Raw genomic sequence first — 23,255 nt, 5'->3', positions numbered from 1 at the left:
ATGTTATATATAAATATGATCCTTAATTATTCTTGTTCTTTGCTGATTTTTCTTGGATCCATACGCAGTTCTTCAAGATGTTGTGTTCAAAGAATAGAGTAAATTATACGAATAATCCCTATAGTTTAGGATAATTTGTGTGTTTGGTCCTTAACTTATTTTTTTAACTCGGAAGGTCCCTATTGTTTGTTTTTGTTACGCGCTTGGTCCCTGTCTTACATAAAAAAAAAATACTATTTTGCCCTTGATTTTTTGATTTATTTAAATAAACACACCTCTAATCTCACCCCACTTTATCTTACCTACCTCACCATTTTTTTTTATTTAAATAATAGTCTTTTTAGGTAAGATAGGGACCAAACGTGTAACAAAAACAAACATTATGGACCAGGAACGTAAAAAAAACAAACAGTAGGGACCTTCCGAGTTAAAAAATAAGTTAGGGACCTTCCGCGCAAATTACCTCAAACCATAGGGACCATTCGTGTAATTTAGTCCAATGTTGTTTTAGTGTACTGGTTTTTTAGGGCAAATTTGTAATTTACAACAAATGACCCAAAATTGAAAATCCTAGATTCCAATTCATGTGACCAATTCCAAATCCGTTCGAAACAATCCGTGAACAAAAGACGTTGAAAACAAATTTTGGATATGCCCTGGAGGCTCAAAGAACAAAAGAATCCCGAATGGTTTGCACTACTTTGCACGTCTTGGCTGATTAGAAATGCCCTTCCACGAAAAATCTACACCACTAGCAAATTATCCAAATCCCATATTCCAATTCAGCGAGCGAGTAGTGTCTTTTTCATTCCTTGTCGTTAATACCAATACCGCCGTCGAATCCCCTGTATTGTATTGTATGTTTTATGAATCCCAGTCCTACCCGTCTTTTCTTTGCCTCAGTCTTCCATCTAATACTTTGGTTTGCATCGACTGTTTCACCTTTTGCTGTGGTATGTTGTATCTTGTGGGGGTGATTAAACGCAGTCGTGCAAGTTTATGTTACAGGTGCCGATTCAGTATTGCCAGTTTGGATTTTTGAAGAACATACATCGTCGTCCTCATTGAAATAATACGCAGACTAAGGTCAGATACTCGGATAGTTAGGAATCGATCGGACCATGTCAATACCAAAGGAGCCGGAGCAGGTGATGAAGCAAAGAGATGGATCTGTGCTTGGGAAAAAGACCATTCTTAAGAGCGACCATTTTCCTGGATGTCAGAACAAGCGACTGTCTCCCCAAATCGACGGCGCCCCAAATTTTCGCCAGGTGATCCTGTTCTTTCAATTTTATTGTTTCACCCTCTTTCTTATACTTCATAGATACACCCCTCTTTTCTTGTAGTGCTTAATTTCTCCAGAAAGCATGCGGGAACTTATGTATTCCTCCTTTTTTTACATCATTTTTTCCTCGATTTGACCATTGAAAGTCCGTTTCATTTGCTTCATGAAATCATCAGGCCGAATCATTGCGTGTACATGGTGTTGCAATCCCAACTATTGATGGGATTAGGAACGTTCTTACATATATTGGGGCTCAAATTGATGGGAAGCAAGCAAATGTTCTTTGGATAAACCTACGCGAGGAACCAGTACATTGTCTTATACCCTTTCTTTATTGCTTATAATTTCTTAGAATTGGCAAATGATTTTTTTTTTTTTCATGCTTCCACTTGTTATGGCAATAACTTTAGGATTCAATGTCCTGAATAACAGTGGTAAAACTCTTTCTTGGAACAGGTGGTTTATATCAATGGACGACCATTTGTTTTGCGCGAGGTTGAGAGACCCTTCTCCAATCTTGAATACACGGTGTGTGCTTATTTTTTCTCCTCAAATCACAACTTCCACTTCAGATTTACTATATTTTGTTTTACTTTCTTTCTGTTGATAAACATGCTGATTTATCCCATTTTATATCTAAACTTTGATGTTATTAATAGGGTATCAATAGGGCAAGGGTGGAGCAAATGGAAGACCGGTTGAAGGAAGACATATTACTAGAAGCTGCAAGGTTATTCTTTTTTGCATGTTTCTGTGTATGATATGGATACCCATTTTTCTTATCATCTCAATACCTGTCTGGATAACAGATATGGAAATAAGATCCTAGTAACTGATGAACTACCAGATGGTCAAATGGTGGATCAATGGGAGCCAGTCACACCCGACTCTGTCAAAACACCACTACAGGTTCATCATACTAATATCTTTTTCTATGAAATTTAATGTTCATTTTGAAGATCTATTTCATAATTCCTTTCTCCATTGTAGGTCTATTTAGAACTACAAACAAGAAAATTCCTTGTTGACTACGAACGCATTCCAGTAACAGATGAAAAATCACCCAAGGAACAGGATTTTGATACGTTGGTGAGTGCTATTTTCATTTAACAAAATGAAAATGTTTAACCTAGCTTATACTTTTATATATGATTTGTGTTTATGATCTTTATAGGTTGATAGAATTTCAAGAGCCGATCTCAAGACAGAAATAATCTTTAATTGCCAAATGGGGCGCGGACGTACCACCACAGGGATGGTCATTGCCACATTGATCTATTTCAACCGAATAGGAGCTTCTGGTACTTTTTTTTTTTATTTATTTATTTATTTTTTTTTCTGTCAAGTTTATGTTATATGATTGCATGCTTTTACAATATCTTATTATTAGGTATCCCAAGAACAAATTCAATTGGAACAATTTCTGTCTGTGGCTCAAATGCTACTGACAACATGCTAAACACAGAAGAGGCTCTTCTTAGAGGGGAATACACCGTCATAAGAAGCTTAATCCGTGTCTTAGAGGTATGCTAATGAACCTTTTTGCTTACAAATTTCCCATTGCAACATTCTCGACTCGAGTAACTTCTTTTTGATTGACATGGTTTTAGGGCGGTGTTGAAGGCAAACGACAGGTGGACAAAGTAATTGACAAGTGTGCCTCCATGCAGAATTTACGTGAGGCGATTGCAACATATAGAAATAGTATTTTGAGGCAACCTGATGAGATGAAGAGGGAGGCGTTGCTTTCGTTTTTTGTTGAGTACCTTGAAAGATATTACTACCTTATATGCTTTGCTGTATATCTCCATACAGAAAGAGCAGTTCATATTCCTAAATCCCCTCACAATCACAATCTCAATTTCTATGATTGGATGAAAGCAAGACCTGAGCTCTATACCATTATTCGCAGGTACATAACAGTAACACACTTCCATGTTTGATTATATATATAAAGTTTCATGTTCTAAAAAAGTTGTATCTTGCTATTGCAGGTTGTTGAGAAGGGACCCAATGGGTGCACTTGGTTATGCAAATATAAAACCATTAAACAAAATAAGCAAACCTAATAATGATGGTCACCCTTGTGAGATGGGAATAGTTGCAGTGTCAAGAACTGGCGAGGTCTTAGGAAGTCAAACTGTTTTAAAAAGTGATCATTGTCCAGGCTGTCAACAACCGAATTTGCCCGAGAGAGTAGAGGGCGCACCTAATTTTAGGGAAATTCCTGGGTTTCCAGTCTATGGTGTTGCAAATCCAACTGTGGAAGGAATTAAATCTGTTATGCAAAGAATAGGTAGCCCTAAAGGTGGCGGGGGCAGACCCGTCTTTTGGCACAACATGAGAGAAGAACCTGTTATTTACATTAATGGAAAGCCCTTTGTGCTTCGTGAGGTTGAAAGACCCTACAAAAACATGCTTGAGTACACGGTATATATAGTAATAATTCTCTCTCATTTTTAATGTTTATTATTTAAATATACTCAAGTCTCTAAGTGGTTTAATGTAGGGAATTGACTGTGAAAGAGTGGAGAGAATGGAAGCTCGATTGAAAGAAGATATTCTCAAAGAATCTGAACGTTATGGAGGTGATATTATGGTAATTCATGAAACTGAAGATGGAAAGATATTTGATGCATGGGAGCATGTAAGTTGTGATGTGGTTCAGACCCCACTGGAGGTATTCAGATCTTTAGAGGCAGATGGGTTTCCTGTAAAGTACGCTCGTGTACCCATTACGGATGGAAAAGCTCCAAAAAGTTCAGATTTCGACACACTGGCTCTCAATATCTCATCAGCATCAAAAGATACAGTCTTTGTATTCAACTGTCAAATGGGCAGAGGGAGGACAACTACCGGGACTGTAATCGCATGTCTGGTCAAACTCCGAATTGACCACGGACGACCCATCAGGATTCTACTCGATGACATGGCGTGTGGCGACTCGGACAACTGTACATCAAGTGGCGATGAAGGGAAACCGAGAGTGCATTCGAATCATTCTTTTGGTATAAATGACATCCTTCTGCTGTGGAAAATAACAAGGTTTTTTGATAATGGGGTGGAATGTCGAGAAGCTTTAGATGCAGTGATTGATAGATGTTCAGCATTGCAAAATATACGCCAGGCTGTACTGCAGTATAGAAAATTATTTAATCAACAGCATGTCGAGCCACGCGAAAGGCGGGTGGCATTGAATCGTGGGGCCGAGTATTTGGAACGTTATTTTCGGTTAATTGCTTTTGCAGCATATCTTGGAAGTGAAGCATTTGATGAACAAGGGCAAGGGCAGGAATGTAAAATCACCTTTAAAAGTTGGTTGCATCAAAGACCGGAAGTACAAGCTATGAAATGGTCAATAAGATTGAGACCCGGACGCTTCTTTAGTGTTCCTGTATATTTTCTCCAAATTTCATTTTCATTTTCATAAAATATTTATTTATTTTTCTCACTCTCACCTGTATGTGTTTTGGTTTGTAGGAAGAGTTGAGAGCTCCACAAGAATCTCAACATGGTGATGCGGTAATGGAGGCGATTGTTAAAAAACGTAACGGCTCTGTTTTAGGGAAGGGGTCGATATTAAAGATGTACTTTTTTCCTGGTCAAAGAACTTCTAGTCATATACAAATCCATGGTGCTCCACATGTTTTCAAGGTAAACTAAGTGGCTGTTTCATTTTCTTGAAAAATCTCTCTTTTGAGTGGCTGAATTGGTAATCATGTCTGTCTTGATTAAGTGTTTGATACATAAGGTTTGTTTCTTTTCTAGACTGAATAAACTGCCTTAGCGTGACTAAATGACCATTTTATCCTTATATTTAAATAAAATCACAATATTCATCATTTTTAAAATGAAAGTTGTTAGGAAAAAAAAGGGTATATAGGTGAAGGGTTATTGTTAAAATGACTGAATGAGTATTGATGTTTGTGTGGATAAAGTACTGTATACAAAAGGTTTGTATATTTGTTGGACTGAATAAACTGTCTAAATGAGACTAAATGACCATTTTACCCTTACATTCCAAAAACAAAATTCACAAATATTAATAATTTTTAACAATATTCATCAATTTTAACATGAGAGGAGCTGAGATGAAAGAAGACTAAGGACAAATAGGTAAAGGGTTAGTGTCTTAATACATTAAGCCAGACTTTTTTAGCTTGACTCAGTAAGTCATTCTGTCCAGATTAAGTAAAAAAGAAACAATTATGTATAGCATTCCAGATTAACTGCTTAGCCTTTTAGGTTCATCAAGTAAAAAAGAAAGTCATATATAGCTGTACACTGTGCAGATTAAGTGCTTTAACTCTTTAAGTCAAAAAGAAAAGCCCTTAAAAATGTGTTGAACCAATAAAGAAATTGGAGAAGTTAAATTTAAATTTTTTATCTTATTTTATTTTATTCAGGTGGATGGGTATCCTGTGTATTGCATGGCAACTCCAACAATTTCAGGTGCCAAAGAGATGCTAACTTATTTAGGTCCACAAAAAGTGATGTTAACTGACTTGCGTGAAGAAGCTGTTGTTTACATAAATGGGACACCTTTTGTTCTTAGGGAATTAAATAAACCTGTAGACACACTCAAGCATGTGGGTATCACTGGATCAGTGGTTGAACACATGGAGGCTCGGTTAAAGGAGGATATTATATCAGAAATTAAAAAATGTGGTGGCAGAATGCTTTTACACCGTGAAGAATATAACCCATCATTAAATCAGGCAAATGTAGTAGGATATTGGGAGAATATATTTGTGGAAAATGTTAAGACACCTACTGAAGTGTATTCTGGTTTGAGAGATGATGGATATGATATAGTTTACACAAGGATACCTTTGACTAGAGAGAGGGAAGCTTTAGCTTCTGATGTTGATGCTATTCAGTACTGTATGGACAAGTAAGTGTCTGTTTCTTAATCCACTTAATACAATACATTAAGCCCTTGTATTGTAATACATGGGTATCTGACCCAGTATATGATATATATGGTTGTTGTGCAGTTGTGCAGGGTGCTACTTGTTTGTTTCTCACACGGGATTTGGGGGTGTTGCGTATGCCATGGCTATTATATGTTTAAGACTTCAATCTGAAGGGAAGTTATCATCATTACCACTAACAAAAAGTGGTAATCAAGATTTATTATCTTCTAATGAAGCGCGTGAAAAGGGTGATTATCGCGATATACTTAGTCTTACTAGAGTTCTTGTTCATGGTCCTGAGAGTAAATCAGATGTCGATATTGTTATAGAGAGGTATGCTGCACATTTTTGGATAAAGATGCCAAAAAAACTAATGTATTTGAGAAGTAATATTTTCTGTTGTTATAAAGGTGTGCTGGAGCTGGGCATCTTAGAGATGACATTCTGTTCTATAGTAAGGAACTTGAGAAGGTTCAAGGGGATGATGATGATCATCAAGCATACATCATGGACATGGGTATCAAAGCATTGAGGTTGGTTGTAAATTTTTATATGAGAATGAACTTGCTTTCTTTGTAGTTTTTTAAAGCTTGCTTATGTTATAGACATCTAGGGTTTGTTTTTTCCCCATTAACTCATGTATGTGTGTGGGTAAATTGACTGAACGGGTAATGGTGTGTGTCTGGATAAAGTGTTGTATACATAAGTTGTGTTTCTTTTCTAGACTGAATAATCTGTCTTAATGACTGACTAAATAACCTTTTTATCCTACATTCCAAAATACAAATTTCACAATATTTATGAGTTTTAACAATATTCATCAATTATAACACGAGGGGAATTGGGATGGAAAAAAAGGGACAAATAGGTAAAGTGTTAGTGTCTTAATGCATTAAGTCAGGATTGTTGGCTCACCGTATTAAGTCATTCTTTCAAGATTAAGTAAAAAAGAAACAACTGCCCAGTTTCTTTCATGAGTCGGAACATATACTTAAATGGTAAGTATTTATGTTGTTGTGCAGGCGTTACTTTCTACTGATAATGTTTAGATCGTATCTGTATTGCACTGGCACTGACACTCATGATAGAGAGATGGAATTCACAAGCTGGATGGCGGGGAGACCTGAACTTGGTCATCTTTGTAATAATCTCAGGATAGATAAATAATGTAAATGTAGATGTAGATGTAAATGTAAATGTATGTATGCACTACCATGTGCTATGTAGTTGTGCCTTGTGCCTTGCGTCTTGTTTCTTGTTTGTGTATATCTTCTAATCTCGTATCTCCTACTCCTACCATTCATTCTTTTTCTTCCACCCAAGTCAACTCATATGCCCAGATATTAATGATGTTACCATTCATTGGGGATGGTATATGCTGATGATATTGTATCACTAGGTATCAACTCAAGTTGTGATGAGGTCAGGTAGTAGATTCTAGATGGTTGGTTGGGTTTTCAATATTCTTTAGCTTTCATATTCTGTATTATAATTCCAATTAAAGCTTACAAAATTTTCATCATATGTAAGAGCCACTTTTAGAATGCAGATCTGCTTCTTTTATGCATGTTTCCAGCCAAAAATATGTGAATCTGATCATCAACAACATGCTGCTATAGTGTATGCTACGAGCTTATGCTACATGTATCCGTTAATACCCTTGTTAATTACAGGGTTAATTGGGGCTATGCAAAAGATATATTATGGGCTTAATTTAAGCAAAGTGAAATGCAGAAAAACACAAGCTATTCTGAGTTTCTTATTAAAAAAAAGGAACTCCATTAAACTTGTAAGACCATCTATATCGGTGTAATGTCATTAATCTTTAAATTTTGACACATTTGCTTTGTAATGACTATTTATATCAGTATAATAACACTTGCCATATCAATTATATATATATATATATATATATATATATATATATATATATATATATATATATATATATATATATATATGGGATAATGACTTAAAAGAGTAATATATTATTGGATTTGTACACATTTGGTCATTGAGTTTTTTTTTGTCTATATTTACCCCTTCAACTTGTTAAACTGTACACATTCAGTCATTATGACCGATTACTCCAGGTTAGCCGGGAAAAAGTCTTAATAGGGTAATATGTTTTTCATTTTGTACACATTTAGTCCGTAATACTTTTGTACACATTTAGTCCTTAATATTTTTTTGTTTCAAAATAAGTCATTTTTGTTTTTGTACTCATTCAGTAATTATGAATGATTTCTTTAGATTTTTCTCACGACATCTTACGTGGGACAATCATTAATGAAGTGTGTGAGGTTATCGATGTTTATGTGTAACGTCTCATTTTCACAACAAAAAAACTCAATTTTTAAATAAGGCAAAACTCTCTAATTATAAATCTATTATTAAGAAAAAACGTTTATTCCAAAATACATTGATCAAAAATCAAAGTAATATAGGAAACGCATAATCCTCAATACTGTTGATGTGTGTGTACAGTCCTGCCTTCGCCTTTCCACGATCAGCGATAGAACTTGAAAACATTAACAATTGGGTAAGTACAAAGTTTAACGAGTTTCCCCCGAAATACCCAATACAACAAACGTATTATCATGCATAACAGGCTCACACTCATTAGAATGGAATACACTAGCCCAATCAGTCATCAAACAAAAATGCTAACATGCAACAGATCCAATCAGTCATCAGACTGGTATACACAGGGTTTGTTGGTCTGCCGCCTTAACCCAACCACTCTTCTCAAGCCTCCGTGTCTACAACTTACACCCGACCCACACCGGGTATCTTGGCCTACAACATATAACACGATCGCCTCAACCTATCCCACCACCATATGACTATCCCACGCAAGATGTCGTGAGAAAAACTTAAAGAAATCATTTTGCAACAAAAACAAAATGACTTATTTTGCAACAAAAAAAATATTAAGGACTAAATGTATACAAAAATATTAAAGACTAAATGTGTACAAAATGAGAAATATATTACCCTATTAAGTCGTTTTTACCGGCTAACTTGAAGTAGTCGGTCATAAGGACTAAATATGTACAGTTTAACAAGTTGAAGGGGTAAATGTGCACGAAAAAAAACTTAGTGACCAAATGTGTACAAATCGAAAAATATATTACCCTTTTAAGTCATTATCCCTATATATATATATATATATATATATATATATATATATATATATATATATATATATATATATATATATATATATATATATATATATATATATATATATATATATATATATATATATATATATATATATATATATATATATATATAGTAAAGATAGTTTAAATAAATAAAATATTAAAATAGAAAACATTATTATATATATCTTAAATTTGGGGGACCCTTACCTACAATAAGCTTTTTCATTTTTAAAATTGGCCACAAAAGTTTCTTCTTTTCATATTTTTGGCACCCTACTTTTTTTTTGTTACACTTTGCCACATTATTTTCGTTTGTTTTGAATCGGTTGCTCAGACCTGATGCGTTGTCTTTTTCTTGACATGCGTTGTCTTCTTCTTGACAATGGTGTCCTACACAGTTTTTATTCCCCAATTAAATTACTCCACCACACCACCACCGACTCCAGCCCGATGTTTGGTCCACCGCCTTCCCTTTTATCTCTATTTCCTCCTATACATATTTTAAGCCCTCGTCTCCGCCTAGGAGGCACCTATTTGGTTGAAGGCACGGGTCGCATCTAGTCTTTCTGAGTGTCGCCCACCGCCATCGACTTCCTATGAAAATCACCGTCTCTCTTCCAAATTACTATGAAAATCACCGTCTCTCTTCCAAATTACTATACTAACATCAGAGTGTTTGTTCTTTATAGTTGTGACCCAAAACCCTCTCACCACCACCGCCCCATACATCGCTGCTCGCCACTACCGTATAGAAACATGAGTGTAATCGATCGTCTCCACCCGGGTTTCGATTTCGGGGTTAGGTATGTTATCCGAACCTTCCATCTTCCATTAAAGACGGGGTATCAAGTTTCCACCACTGTTCTTCCTTCTCATGCACTAACTCTCATCTGCTGCTGAAAAATTAACCGATTAGAGTTGAAGCAGGTTGAGATAGGAATCGACGATGTGTATGTGGAAGTTTCAATGATTCCCGATGTTCAGGTGAGATTTCATTTCGATTTACCTATATAATCTAGCAACTGGATAAGAGATGTGGTGAAACAGAGGTTGAAGAAGCCGACGATGGAGGTTTTGAAGAAAAACCATCAACACCACACATGTTCTGCATAAGTGTAACTGCTTCTGATATCAACACCCATGGTTGACTCTCTGTTCTACCACCTATTCCTCCCGTTCTTAAAGTCTCCATCCTCAAAGGACTGCTCTCTTCACTCACCGCCTTTGTCATCACCGGACATCCAATGTCTCTTCATTTATTCTTGGAAACCAAATAGTTTTTAGGATAATTTTAAACACCTTAATGTGATTCGTGTTTTTTTCAGGGATAATTAGGTTGGTTTTGATTTTTGATACAAAGTTTTTTGTTTCATCTTTGCGAATTGAAATGTGAGCTAGTGTGGCTATCTTTTCTGCAAGATTAGATGAGGAATTCTCTCAACAGATGCTAATACTTACCATGAAGAAGGTACTTTGGTTTCTTAGGTACATTTAGATGCTAATAGTGATCATAAAGAAGGGACTTGTAGTTTCTTTTGGTTTCTTAGGTACATTTAGATGCTAATAGTGATCATAAAGAAGGGACTTGTATTGGATGTTTCATTCTATCCGATTAGAATTAGTTGAAGCCTCTGATTGGATGTGATGAACTGTAACGAGGAGTGGGCGAAAGTGAAATCCAAATATGAAAACTTGCTTATATAAGTGCCGACGTAACTGAAGGGTTACTCCTTACTACTTTTTTTTTCTACAGATTACCATCTTATTTTCTTTATGTATCTAGAATGATAGTGGTGCTTTTGGTTTTAACAAAAAAATATACTCTCAATGACTTTGTTGCAAGATCAATCCAACTAATTGTAGTTAACATTGCCTTAAAAAGTATTTGTGAATACATAAATAGAGACATTGGATCGACTTCTCAGCTGGTAAGTTTATGTTCAATTGCAAACTCAAGGGGCATGTTTTGAATGTTTTAAAGTTGAGAGCAGTAATTAAACTTTTTTTTTTGTCTATTTGTAGTTGTTTCTGCCTTTCTGGTGAAGAATGTCGTCTTCATTATAATGTATGTAGACCTCATTTTATCCTATTTTTCTCCAAATTAATTTTTTTCTAAAGGTTGCTACTAAATTTTATAAGAAATGAATTCTAGAAATAGAAAAGAAAAAAATGATTAAATAAAAGCATTAAAAGGGCTTTGAAGGTGGTACGTTCCATTTCTGTCAAGTATGTTTCATACTGATTGTAACACCGTAAATTTCGAACAAATTTTTCATTTTAAAATCATATAATTCTCATAAAACATATCACAAAAAAAACTCTTTTATTTAATTTATAAAACACGACTCCATAATTGCTTTATTAATAATCCATGATTCTCAAAACATAACTCATTCTCTGGTGTGTACAATCAAGTTGGTGCTTTCCCGTGATCCTGAGAAAAACTTGAAACACAAATCACAATACACGGTAAGCACAAAGCTTAGTGAGTTCCCCAAGATACTATGCACAAATAATTAGCCACTCGAGGCTATAACTCTGTAAGACCCTCCGGTCAATGTGTCTCAGTGGGACCCTCCAGTCCCACAGCTCGTTGGACCCTCTGGTCCGGTCTAAGTGAGAACCCTCTATGCTCATACTCTAATGGACCCTCCGGTCCTAACTCTGATGGACCCTCCAATCCTAACTCTGATAGCTCTGAGTAATATACAATATAAATCACAAAGAAATAATGCAAGATATCACAATACACAATATAAACTCATAAGGCATCTCAGTCACACAAATACCACTCATGGTAAGTTTAGTGAGAAGACTCACCTCGAAAGCAAGCAAGTAACAGTCTCGTACATGGAAATCTCGAACTAGCCTCCGCCTAAAACATAGGATAAACATCTCTAATTAATACTCTACTCATACTCAAATACACCAAAGGCTATTCTCTCTCTCTCTCTGTCTAACTCTTGAAGTGGATAAAAGACCATTTTACCCCTCCATGGTCTCCATTACTCATGATTGACCCAACCCTAATGTCAACCGAAGTCAAACTCGAGTCAACAGTCGATGTTTGACCCTACTCGTCGAGTGCACCCTTGTGACTCATCGAGTCCACTCATTTCCTCAGAAGTCCTGTGAAATTCCAGCTCATCTCGTCGAGTTGACCCCCAACTCGCCGAGTTATTGCTTGATCCAGCTCTTCGGGACAAACCCTAACTAACTCGTCGAGTCGGATCATCGACTCGACGAGTTCATTCAGACCCAATGCTCATTCAGACGATTTAAAATAGATCCATCACCCCAAACACTAGATCTGTCATCTCAAAGCTCAATAGTCACATAAAGCGTCGATTTTTACGTTCATGCATGATGTTATTGCTCCAAAATGCTAATACATGCCCTTCATGAATGATTAAGCCCAAAAACCCTCATAAGGATGAATAAAGCTGGGACACCTAGACTCTAAGGACCTCACAAGGTCCAGATCTGAGGTCTAGACTCCTTCATAACTCATGCTACTCAAAAAACCAAACGAAAGATGGCAAAAAGCCCTAAAACTCCATAGATATGAGATCTATCCAAAATAAGAAGAAAGGTGAAGACTTCTTACCTTCCTCAGGAGCTCTGGACAGGAAATCACTGGATCCAACAGCCTCACCTCTAGCTCCTTGCTTGATAACCTCCTCCTCTTCCTCAAATGATGCACAAGAACCTCAATATGAGCTTCTCTCTCACTCTCTAGCTCAAAAAGAAATTAGGGTTTGCTCTCAGGGGTGTAGGATAACTGATGAGGCGGAAATGGGGACATAAGTTCCCTTATATAGGCCCCAACCCCAGGAAATTAGGGTTTCCTTGCCCAACACCTACTCGGCGATCCAGTTTCCCGACTCGTCAAGACCACTCAATAATTCCATGCAGATATCTCAACTCGACTCGGCGAGTTGGACCCTCAACTCGTCAAGTCTCTCTACAAATTTCCAAATTACAATACACAATAATATATCTGAAAATTTGGATGTTACAATTCTCCCTTACTCCAATTTGATTTCGCCCTCAAAATCGCCCCTCTAATCACATAGATCGAAACCAATAACTTGAAAAACACCACTGAAAAGACCTCCTACCACTTAGATATCTTTCCCCATTGACACCTGAATCCAAACAGAAACTTCCAAAACCAAAAGGGTCAAACCCCTCTGCCGCCATGATACCCTCTTTGACTCCTCATAATCTGGATACTCTGCTGGTCTGTCTCACTGCCAGACCGCCCTCTCAAGATATCACCACGTTATTCTCTCCTCGAATAACATACCCCGATAACTCACTACCCTTCTAATTCTTTCATTGCGACTGATGAAACAAGTCAACGCCCCAGAAACAGGCTTCTGATCGCTTACCATATATATTAACATTCCAGGTCATACTCCAAAATGAAAGGATCACATCACACCCGGGACCCATCCATTGAACAACAATCAAAACCCATCTGAACAATGAATTCTCAACACCATGACCTTGAACACAAGAAAAGATCATGCTTGCTCAGCAATATCCTCTAACATCTACAAACATGAACCTCCGCTCCCTCCCAGATATCCCTTTCAACACTGAGCAACGAGTCAACTCTCGACTCCACAGTTGAACCTCCATAGTTTACCCATATTATGCCCCAAAAAGTCTCACCGACTTCCTTCTCTCAACAACTATCTCGGCCCATTATGACACACAAGTCACAAAGTTCGCTTTACCCCAAGCGAATACTACAATCCAACTGAAATCATCTCACCCCGACGCCTGTCGTTTACTACTCATTAGCTTCATACATCTCGCGGTCCGTTCCATACAAACGAACTGAAGCACACATGTCTAAGACATCAGATGACACACCATACCTCTCAAAAGGAACCCACCTATAAGCTCGGAATCTCATCTTGCCTTCATAATACACCACTAGAGCCAACTCAAACTCGAGAGTCTGGCGTGACGCGAAATTGGAACCACTCGTCCCAATGAATCACTCAGCTCATAACCCATGACTCACAACTTTCGCATACATCACTACATCAATTCCTTCTGATTGTGATAACCACACCTTAACTCAAAATACGACAACTGCCGACCATTAGGGAGACCCCAGTCTCACCCATGGCCTGACTACTAGGTTCCCACAGACTCGATGATAAGGCTACCCAAGCCTAAGAACTCCTCCTCGTCATGCTCTGGCTAGTGAAAACTACGGCTCCCCGCAGCTCCACAACGCTCTCCCTCTAACCGGTGAAAGCTACGGCTCCCCGCAGTTTCACAACGTTCTCTCACTGCTTGGTGAATACTACGGCTCCCCGCAGTATCGCCACATCATCTCGCTGACCGGTGGATACTACGGCTCCCTGCAATATCACCACACCCCTTCGTACTAACTCATGGATGCTGCAGCTCCCTGCAGTCTTACAACACTTTCTCTTTCCACCCTACGATCTCACCCTCCAGTCGACGCCACACTACGTCCACTAACTCATGTTCCGCAGGCCGACATAGATAGGTGCACACACACCCATCCAAGATAAGCATCACTACTCCTAACGACAACCGCCATGACAAAACTCCTTTTCTCGTTGCAATTCACATTCTTAAATAATCTCGCTTGATATTAATTAGTCGAAGGGCTCCCACTGGAACCATAGATACTTGCTACACCACTTTCCATCTCTTAACTCAAAACTCAAAATAATCCGAAATTTAGGACATCATACTCAAACACCTCGGTACACCATCACAGAACCTCACGATGTCTTGCCTCTATCACTGATCTCATACTCACGACATCATACTCAGATACCACATTGCTTTCTCGGAATCTCGCAACTGATCTTCCTCTCGTACCACTTGTACCCTCCGGTCAATGTGTCTCAGTGGGACCCTCCAGTCCCACAGCTCGTTGGACCCTCCGGTCCAGTCTAAGTGAGAACCCTCTAGGCTCATACTCTAATGGACCCTCCGGTCCTAACTCTGATGGACCCTCCAATCCTAACTCTGATAGCTCTGAGTAATATACAACATAAATCACAAAGAAATAATGTAGGATATCACAATACACAATATAAAATCATAAGGCATCTCAATCACACAAATACCACTCATGGTAAGTATTGTGAGAAGACTCACCTCGAAAGCAAGCAAGTAACAGTCTCGTACTCGGAAATCTCGAACTAGCCTCCGCTTAACTCATAGGATAAACATCTCTAATTAATACTCTATTCATACTCAAATACACCAGAGGATATTCTCTCTCTCTCTCTCTCTCTGTCTGTCTGTCTAACTCTTGAAGTGGATAAAAGACCATTTTACTCATGATTGACCAAACCCTAAAGTCAACCGAAGTCAAATCAAGTCAACAGTCCATGTTTGACCCGAGTCGCTGAGTGCACCCTTATGACTCGTCGAGCCCACTCATTTCCTCAGAAGTCTTGTGAAATTCCAGCTCATCTCGTCGAGTTGACCCCCCAACTTGCCGAGTTATCGCATGATCCATCTGTTCAGGACAAACCCTAACCAACTCGTCGAGTCGGCTCATTGACTCGGCGAGTTCATTCAGACCTAATGCTCATTCAGACGATTTAAAACAGATCTATCACCCCAAACACTAGATCTGTCATCTCAAAGCTCAATAGTCACGTAAAGCTTCGATTTTTACGTTCATGCATGATGTTATTGCTCCAAAATGCTAATACATGCCCTTCATGAATGATTAATCCCAAAAGCCCTCATAAGGATGAATAAATCTGGGACACCTAGACTCTAAGGACCTCACAAGATCCAGATCTGAGGTTTAGACTCCTTCATAACTCATGCTACTCAAAAACCCAAACAAAAGATGGCAAAAAGCCCTAAAACTCCATAGATATGAGATCTATCCAAAATAAGAAGAAAGGTGAATACTTCTTACCTTCCTTGGGAGCTCTGGACAGGAAATCACTGGATCCAACAGCCTCACCTCTAGCTCCTTGCTTGATAACCTCCTCCTCTTCCTTAAATGATGCACAAGAACCTCAATATGAGATTCTCTCTCACTCTCTAGCTTAAAAAGAAATTAGGGTTTGCTCTCAGGGGTGTAGGATAAATGATGAGGCTGAAATGGGGACATAAGTTCCCTTATATAGTCCCTAACCCCAAGAAATTAGGGTTTCCCTGCCCAACACCTACTCGGCGAGTCAGTTTCTGGACTCGTCGAGTCCACTCAATAATTCCATGTGGATATCTCGGCTCGACTCGGCGAGTTGGACCCTCAACTTGTCGAGTCTCTCCGTAAATTTCCAAATTACAATACACAATAATATATCTGAAAATCCGGATGTTACACTGATACCTTACTACCTGTTTAGTGTATTTTGTCTTCTGCCTACTTGATTTGGTTTTCATTCCAAATGGGTTTCCTCTAATTTGAAGATGAGTGGTTTGGTTTAGTGGTTATGATAAAGATGTCCAAGAGGTCAGCTTTCATACATTTTTAACTCTCCACTACTGCAAAAGAGTTTCAATTACAGTACATAGTCTTCAGCAAAAGAGGGTAGATACGGTACTCACTATGTTTCTCCCTATAGACTTAGTACAACATTTTTCTTTACTGTATAAAGTTATTTTCTTTGCTTAAATGTATTTTTTTTCATACAATGGCTTCAAGGTTTTGATCAGCTTTTGAGAGTAAGTATTGTAAGTCCCTAATTTGCCTGTGTATCAATCAGACCCGTTTGACGGTGCGGAATTCCAATCAAACGGATGATGTCAGATCAAATAGAAGAGAAGGAGAAGAAGAATAATATGAATCTTCAATGTATTGAATAGATTGGAATGATGCTCCTTTACATGAGATTCAGACACACACATAAGCTCCTATGTTCTCTTCTGTTCATCCTCTCTACTCCTCACCCTAACACCTATATATATATATATATATATATATATATATATATATATATATATATATATATATATATATATATATATATATATATATATATATATATATATATATATATATATATATATATATATATATACAAGGGGAACATGGGCCGTAAATGGGTTTACGGCCATAAACCTGTTTACGGCCGTAAACACACTCGTAAACACGTATACGACCGTAAATACCAAGTTGTTTACGGTCCAAGACACAAAAATACATTTTTCTAGAAAAGTAAAGTATAAACCATATTTTTGACCCAACAATCTCCCCATTGGTTTATAGCTTTATTTTCTTAATTGACCCAACAAGCCCCCCCCCCCCCCTAAAAAGTAGCTGGCTTTTCTTGTTAATCTTCAATGGGAGCTTTGGCTTCAGCTTTAATCTTCGATGACTTCACAGCTTCAAGATGAACTTGATGAATCTTCAATGAATGACTTCATCTTACGCATTTGGGATTTTCTTCGGAATTTGACATTTAACATACATTGGGTGAGAAGGCTTCTTATAGAGATTCTTGAAAATTGGTGCTTTCAGCTTGAGATCTTCAGAGAGAACATCAGAGAGAACAAATCTTCTGGGGTTGAAGCAGCAGATTGATTGAGGAGGCTTCAATGCAATCCGTCATATAATCTTTAAGTGCAACTTCACCTTGCTTCTGGGGTTGAAAGATTGAATTTGAAAGAATAATCTTCATTTCTTGCTCCTTCGAATGAAAATTCTTCGATGATCACGGATGAAGCTTTGGCTCAGAAATTTTCGACACAATCTCCATGAGTCTTATCTATACCTGAAATCACTTTTTAATACAAAACAAAACTAAAAGAAAATTTAGCACACAAATTAAAACAAAACCAAAAATATTTTTGGATTTTGATTTTTCTGAACAAGAAATAAAACAGAAATAAAAATATTTTTGGATTTTGAGTTTTCTAATTTTTTGTTTGATTTTTGAATTTCTTTTTTTATTTTTTTATTTTTAACTTTTAACCTTAAATTTTGACTTTGACGCATTGAAGTTTGGAAATAAAATGAGTTCTAAAAATATTCCGGTCTATTTTGAAACTGGGTCGACCTTTTTCATCAATGCAGGGTACTCTCTCCCATGACATATCCTGCTTATCGCAAACAGAAGACGATGAAATATTAGAGTCATTAGAAGATTTGGGAGTTTTCACCTTTGGTACCCATCTATATTCGGGTTTAACCCATTTCTTGTTCGATCTGGTGGGTGCCTCAGCACTTGATTTGGAACTTGAAGCCGATTGTCGAGATGACTTTGACCTAACTGGTCTTGGCTTCACAGGAGCATCTCTTGAACTAGACTTCGGGGCCAACATTCCCTTCTTGTTCTTGGGAGTTGGATGCTTGGCCTTGGGAGTTGAATTCTTGGCCTTCATGACATTCCAGTCGGCATTGTCTGAACATGACCTTGAGGGGTTTCTTTTGAAAAATCTCCCTCTTGGCGCATTATGTCAGCCTTGTGCATAGTAGGGAACGTATGCGCGATTAGGACAATTTCTGGCAATGTGTCCAGGTGTTCCACAGTGAAAACAAGTCTTTTTCGTCACTGTGAAGTTATTTCTTCCTGCCCCTGGTGGCGTATCCTTGCCTTGTCTCTTGCTTTTCCCACACACACAGTTACAACAGGCACTCTGCTTCACTGGAATTGGTGGCCTGTATTTCTCAACGACAGGTTTGTTAGGAGTAACAGAATTCGAAGCAACAGATTCTGAGTTCAAGGAGTCATTGGCTTGTGTCTGATACTGATTTAAATAATGTGGTTGGCAATTTTGATGTTTGTGATGAAAAAGTTGAAAAACCACCAGTTTCACAATCTTGTCCATCTAATGTACCCTCGCTTGCCTCACAACCTAATTTTTGTACATGTTCTTGTGAGAGAATCAAGGGTGTTAGTATGGAAAACAAATCTGATCAATGTAGTACAAGTTATAACAATAACAAACAGATTTGTTTCAATTGTGGTGTTGGTGGCCATATAGCTAGAAATTGTCAAAATCGTATGTTTGTACATTTCAAATTTCCAAGAGGAGAGAACGAGTTCAAAGGAAGGTCTTTAACTAGAAAGTCCTCTAGAAATCGTTCCCGGAATGATGATTTTTCTGATTTTCTAATGTTTTTGATTTTTTTTTTTTGAGTTTTGGTTGCAAGCACATTCCATTAACACCATATTTTGATTTTTGGATTTTCTAATGTTTTTTTTGGAAGAAAAAAGAATTTAAAATTAAAAGAAATTGAGTTTTGGGGTTAAACCTGTTTACGGCCGTAAACACAGCCGTAAACACGTATACGGCTGTAAACACCAAGTTGTTTACGGTCCAAGACACAAAAATACATTTTTCTAGAAAAGTAAAGTATAAACCATATTTTTGACCCAACAAGTATTGATTATATATTTTCTTGAATAGCCTTGGGTCAAGGGAAAATGGGTTAATGCGTATGTTATGCAAATGTTTGAAGTAAATGATAATAAACCATTATAACAGGGAACAAAACATTCTAACTTTTTTTAATTACATGCATATATTATATTCTAATTGTCATTCGTGTGGAACTTTCCGATTTATCTGATCTACCACAGGAATTAGGTCTTAAAGTTGGGATAAAGCATAAGAAAATTAATGTTTCTAATTCTTGAGTAAGTCAAGTGATTTGTTGAAAAATCATTTATTACTAAAAATAGAAAATGGTTATAACAGGGGTCAAAATCGTCAAATTGGTCAGGTCTGTTTTAACTTTTGATAACGATAACGTTTTTAGTTTTTTTTTTTATATTTTTTATCTTGTTTCTTTTCATATGAACTATGACCTACTAAATTTGAATTTTACTGTCCAAAAATAGATAAAATTATGAAAATAGACTCTGCTTTGCATTTTCCAAACAAAACAGAAACTTTGTAATTTTCTCTGTTCCAACTTTTTCTCTTAATTTGCAACTGACTAATTAGGTTGTATGCAAGAAATATAAAAATGTGCTTAGCATTTTATTGATTTTTTATACAAATTTAAAATTTTCAACATGGTAATTGTTTTGTGAAAGACTACTGATATATTTTCATGTTGCAAGGAGCAAAGGCTATTAATGAGTTGGTAAAGAAGAAGTCAACTTTGGGAACTTGGTTTGAAATGCGAAAACAACTCAGGATTTTGGAAAGTTCATATGTATGTTGTTGCTGCTGGTATCAATCTACAAAATATATGAGGACCACTGAATGAATTTAGCTAGATAAAAAATGATTGTTATTTGTGTCCTGGTGCAGATCAACAACAGTTACCTATTGCTGTAATAGGTCGTTTTTTTCAAGTACAATACCCTAATAAAGTATAATCATAAAATACAATGTTGTAATATGAAGAAATTAGAGTACAATGCTACCATAAATTTATTATGGAAAGTACATTGTTATTCTTTGCATTTAGCCGCAAAGGAAAGCACATTGTGGAACAACATCTGTTAAACTTGGATGGAACTTGGAACATTTGTAAAACCCATAAAATTCGAGCCAAATTAAAACATTTTAATTCATTCAAAAACCATTAAGTTCATACATTTGTTTTCAAAATAGTTTAAACATCAGAGTATTCCCAAAACCATATCACATAAATCATAAAACATGAGGAGCGGTACGATCACGCCTTCGCCTTGCCATGTTCTCCTGAAGTACCTGAAACAAAACACTGAACTGTAATCCCGAAAGCTTAGTGAGTTATCCCCAAAATACCGACCACACGCAAACATACTCATAACATATCGCAAATAGAACAGTCATGCACATCGGGTCTACAGTGTGATTGGTTCGCCCGCACTGGGCCTTCAATCCACCTGGTCCACTCTCTGAGTCTACAGGATGACTGGTCCGCCCATACCGGGCCTTCAGTCGGCCTGGTCCACTCTCCGAGCCTCGGCACGTCTGGTCCGCCCTCTTGGGGCCTTCAGCCTATCCGGACCGCTCGCTGGGCCTTCGGAATATCCGGTCCGCCTTAGGTATGTTGGCCTACAACACAAAGCAAGACCCACCTCAACCCAACCCTCGTCAACCAATCGTATGCACAATAAACAATTAATCACATAACAATCCTTAACCAGACAAACAGTCTAACAGATCACATAGCATATCAGTAACATAGCAACCATCCTAAACTAGGATGTATCTAGCATATCAGTAACATAACAACCACCCTAAACCAGGATGTATCTAGCATATCAGTAACATAACAACCACCCTAAACCAGGATGTATCTAGCATATCAATAACATTGCAACATCCTAAACAGGATTCCGACCTAACCAGTCACTAGCATAACATTACCCATATACTGGGTACCGACCTTGACCAAGTCACTAACATAACACCATCCTAAATACCAGGATGCATATCTAGCAAAGCAATAACATAACAAACAATACCCGAATTTCCATCTGATAAAGGGCCGGCCTTGGTGCCGTAGACCCTATTGATATAGTGAGGAGAACTCACCTGCAATTGCCGACTGGAAAGATAAGACCAAGTTGCTCCGACCACCGACACGATCTTCACCACAGAACACTACCAAACAACCAATTCCATAAATACCTAAAATTACCAAAATACCCTTGGAAGTCAAACTGGTCAACTCTTGGTCAAATTCAAAGTCCTCAGTCAAAGTCAACCTTCCTGGTTGATTCTACTTGTCGAGTCACCCTGACGACTCGTCGAGTTCCTATACTCAGAAACTCCCATAATATGACTCAACTCGCCGAGTCGCCCCAAGACTCGTCAAGTCCAACGATCTCTGAGTCCCATCCTGCCCGACTCACTGAGTCGCCGAACGACTCACTTAATCCAAGACTTTAACCAAAAGAGGCTGGGGTCTGCGACCAGACTCGCCGAGTCCAAGGCAATCTTCAACAGACTCGCTGAGTTGTTCTTCCAACTCGTCGAGTCCATGCACATGTTCATACAACTCGTCGAGTACACCCATGTGACTCGCCAAGTCTCTCCAGTTCTTAATCCATTCAGAAGCTTTTCGAGCCATGCAGGGGCTCCAATCCATAGATCCACCCTTCTACAGTCTAAACCTCACATAAAGTTGCAAACTTTACGTGAAACGAAGGAGATATGGGTCCAAAACATACTATGTCTTGGGTTTTAGACAAAGGGGCTTCACCAACAACTCAAAGACTGAAGCTTTATGACATTCCAGGCCATCATGAGTCTAGATCTGGAGTAGCAACCCCCGATCTAACTCTAAATCCGAGACAGGCCTTAAAACAAGTTAAAGAACTCCTAAAACAACCACCAAGGATGAACCACAAAGGAGATAGCTTAAGATAAGGGCTCCTTACCTCAAAGATGTGTCTAAATCTGATGTAGATCCCAGATCTATACAAACCCCTTGATGCTAGCTTCCAATTTCTCAAGCTTCTTCCAACAATTTCCTCTTCCAAGTCCCAATCTCCTCAACAATGAAGCCTCACACGAAATTAGGGTTTTCTGGAACTCTTAGGGGGATTAGGAGGCTGGGGGAAGGATATAAAGTCCTTTAAATAGGGTGCAACCCTCGAGATTAGGGTTTTCTCTCTTTAGCACCAACTTGTTGAGTCCACCGCTGACTTGGCGAGTTAGCCACTTAAACCCGCGATCAATCCCGCTCTGACTCGACGAGTAGCATACCTACTCGCCGAGTAGCTTCCTTAATTTACACTTAGCACCCTCCAACTTTTTGCTTCCGAACATGGGATGTTACAACATTGCTGATGTTTCCAACCTACACAACGCGCATGATACCTTTTCTAGTTTAATATTAAATTTAAGTTTGCAAGGCTTTCTATATTTGAAAGATAGTGACTTATGTGGAATGCATAATTGAACATGTGGCATTGCAATTACATTTGCAAGCCACCGATGTGGGTGGTCTAACAGGCAATA

At 37.8% G+C, this 23,255-nt stretch overlaps 1 protein-coding gene and 1 long non-coding RNA gene across 3 annotated transcripts; both read left to right on the top strand.

Moving 5' to 3' along the window:
* The first annotated feature begins 633 nt into the window (after positions 1 to 633).
* LOC111908765 (uncharacterized) lies at positions 634 to 7,454 on the top strand. Of its 2 annotated transcripts, XM_023904573.3 has the most exons (17): positions 634 to 857; positions 988 to 1,271; positions 1,462 to 1,593; positions 1,742 to 1,813; positions 1,945 to 2,015; positions 2,095 to 2,194; positions 2,276 to 2,374; positions 2,460 to 2,586; positions 2,676 to 2,809; positions 2,896 to 3,197; positions 3,280 to 3,715; positions 3,795 to 4,679; positions 4,766 to 4,939; positions 5,692 to 6,179; positions 6,283 to 6,534; positions 6,612 to 6,734; positions 7,224 to 7,454. In XM_023904573.3, exons 2-17 carry the CDS (start codon positions 1,122 to 1,124, stop codon positions 7,366 to 7,368), a joined length of 3,690 nt encoding a protein of 1,229 aa, XP_023760341.1. In that variant the 5' UTR covers positions 634 to 857; positions 988 to 1,121; the 3' UTR covers positions 7,369 to 7,454. The 2 variants fall into 2 exon arrangements, with proteins under 2 accessions (XP_023760341.1, XP_023760340.1); XM_023904572.3 differs by lacking the exon at positions 634 to 857 and having other exon boundaries at positions 864 to 1,271.
* Positions 7,455 to 9,594: 2,140 nt separating this feature from the next.
* Positions 9,595 to 11,199, top strand: LOC111908764 (uncharacterized). The gene is made up of 2 exons (XR_002855964.3): positions 9,595 to 10,174; positions 10,299 to 11,199. It is a non-coding gene; the product is annotated as an uncharacterized LOC111908764 (long non-coding RNA).
* Positions 11,200 to 23,255: the final 12,056 nt, after the last annotated feature.

Source organism: Lactuca sativa, chromosome 9 (genome assembly GCF_002870075.4).
Source record: "Lactuca sativa cultivar Salinas chromosome 9, Lsat_Salinas_v11, whole genome shotgun sequence".
In the NCBI taxonomy this organism is placed as follows: domain Eukaryota; kingdom Viridiplantae; phylum Streptophyta; class Magnoliopsida; order Asterales; family Asteraceae; genus Lactuca; species Lactuca sativa.
The sequence above is the reverse complement of the archived record's forward strand: the minus strand, read 5'-3'. Positions and strand labels throughout refer to the sequence as shown.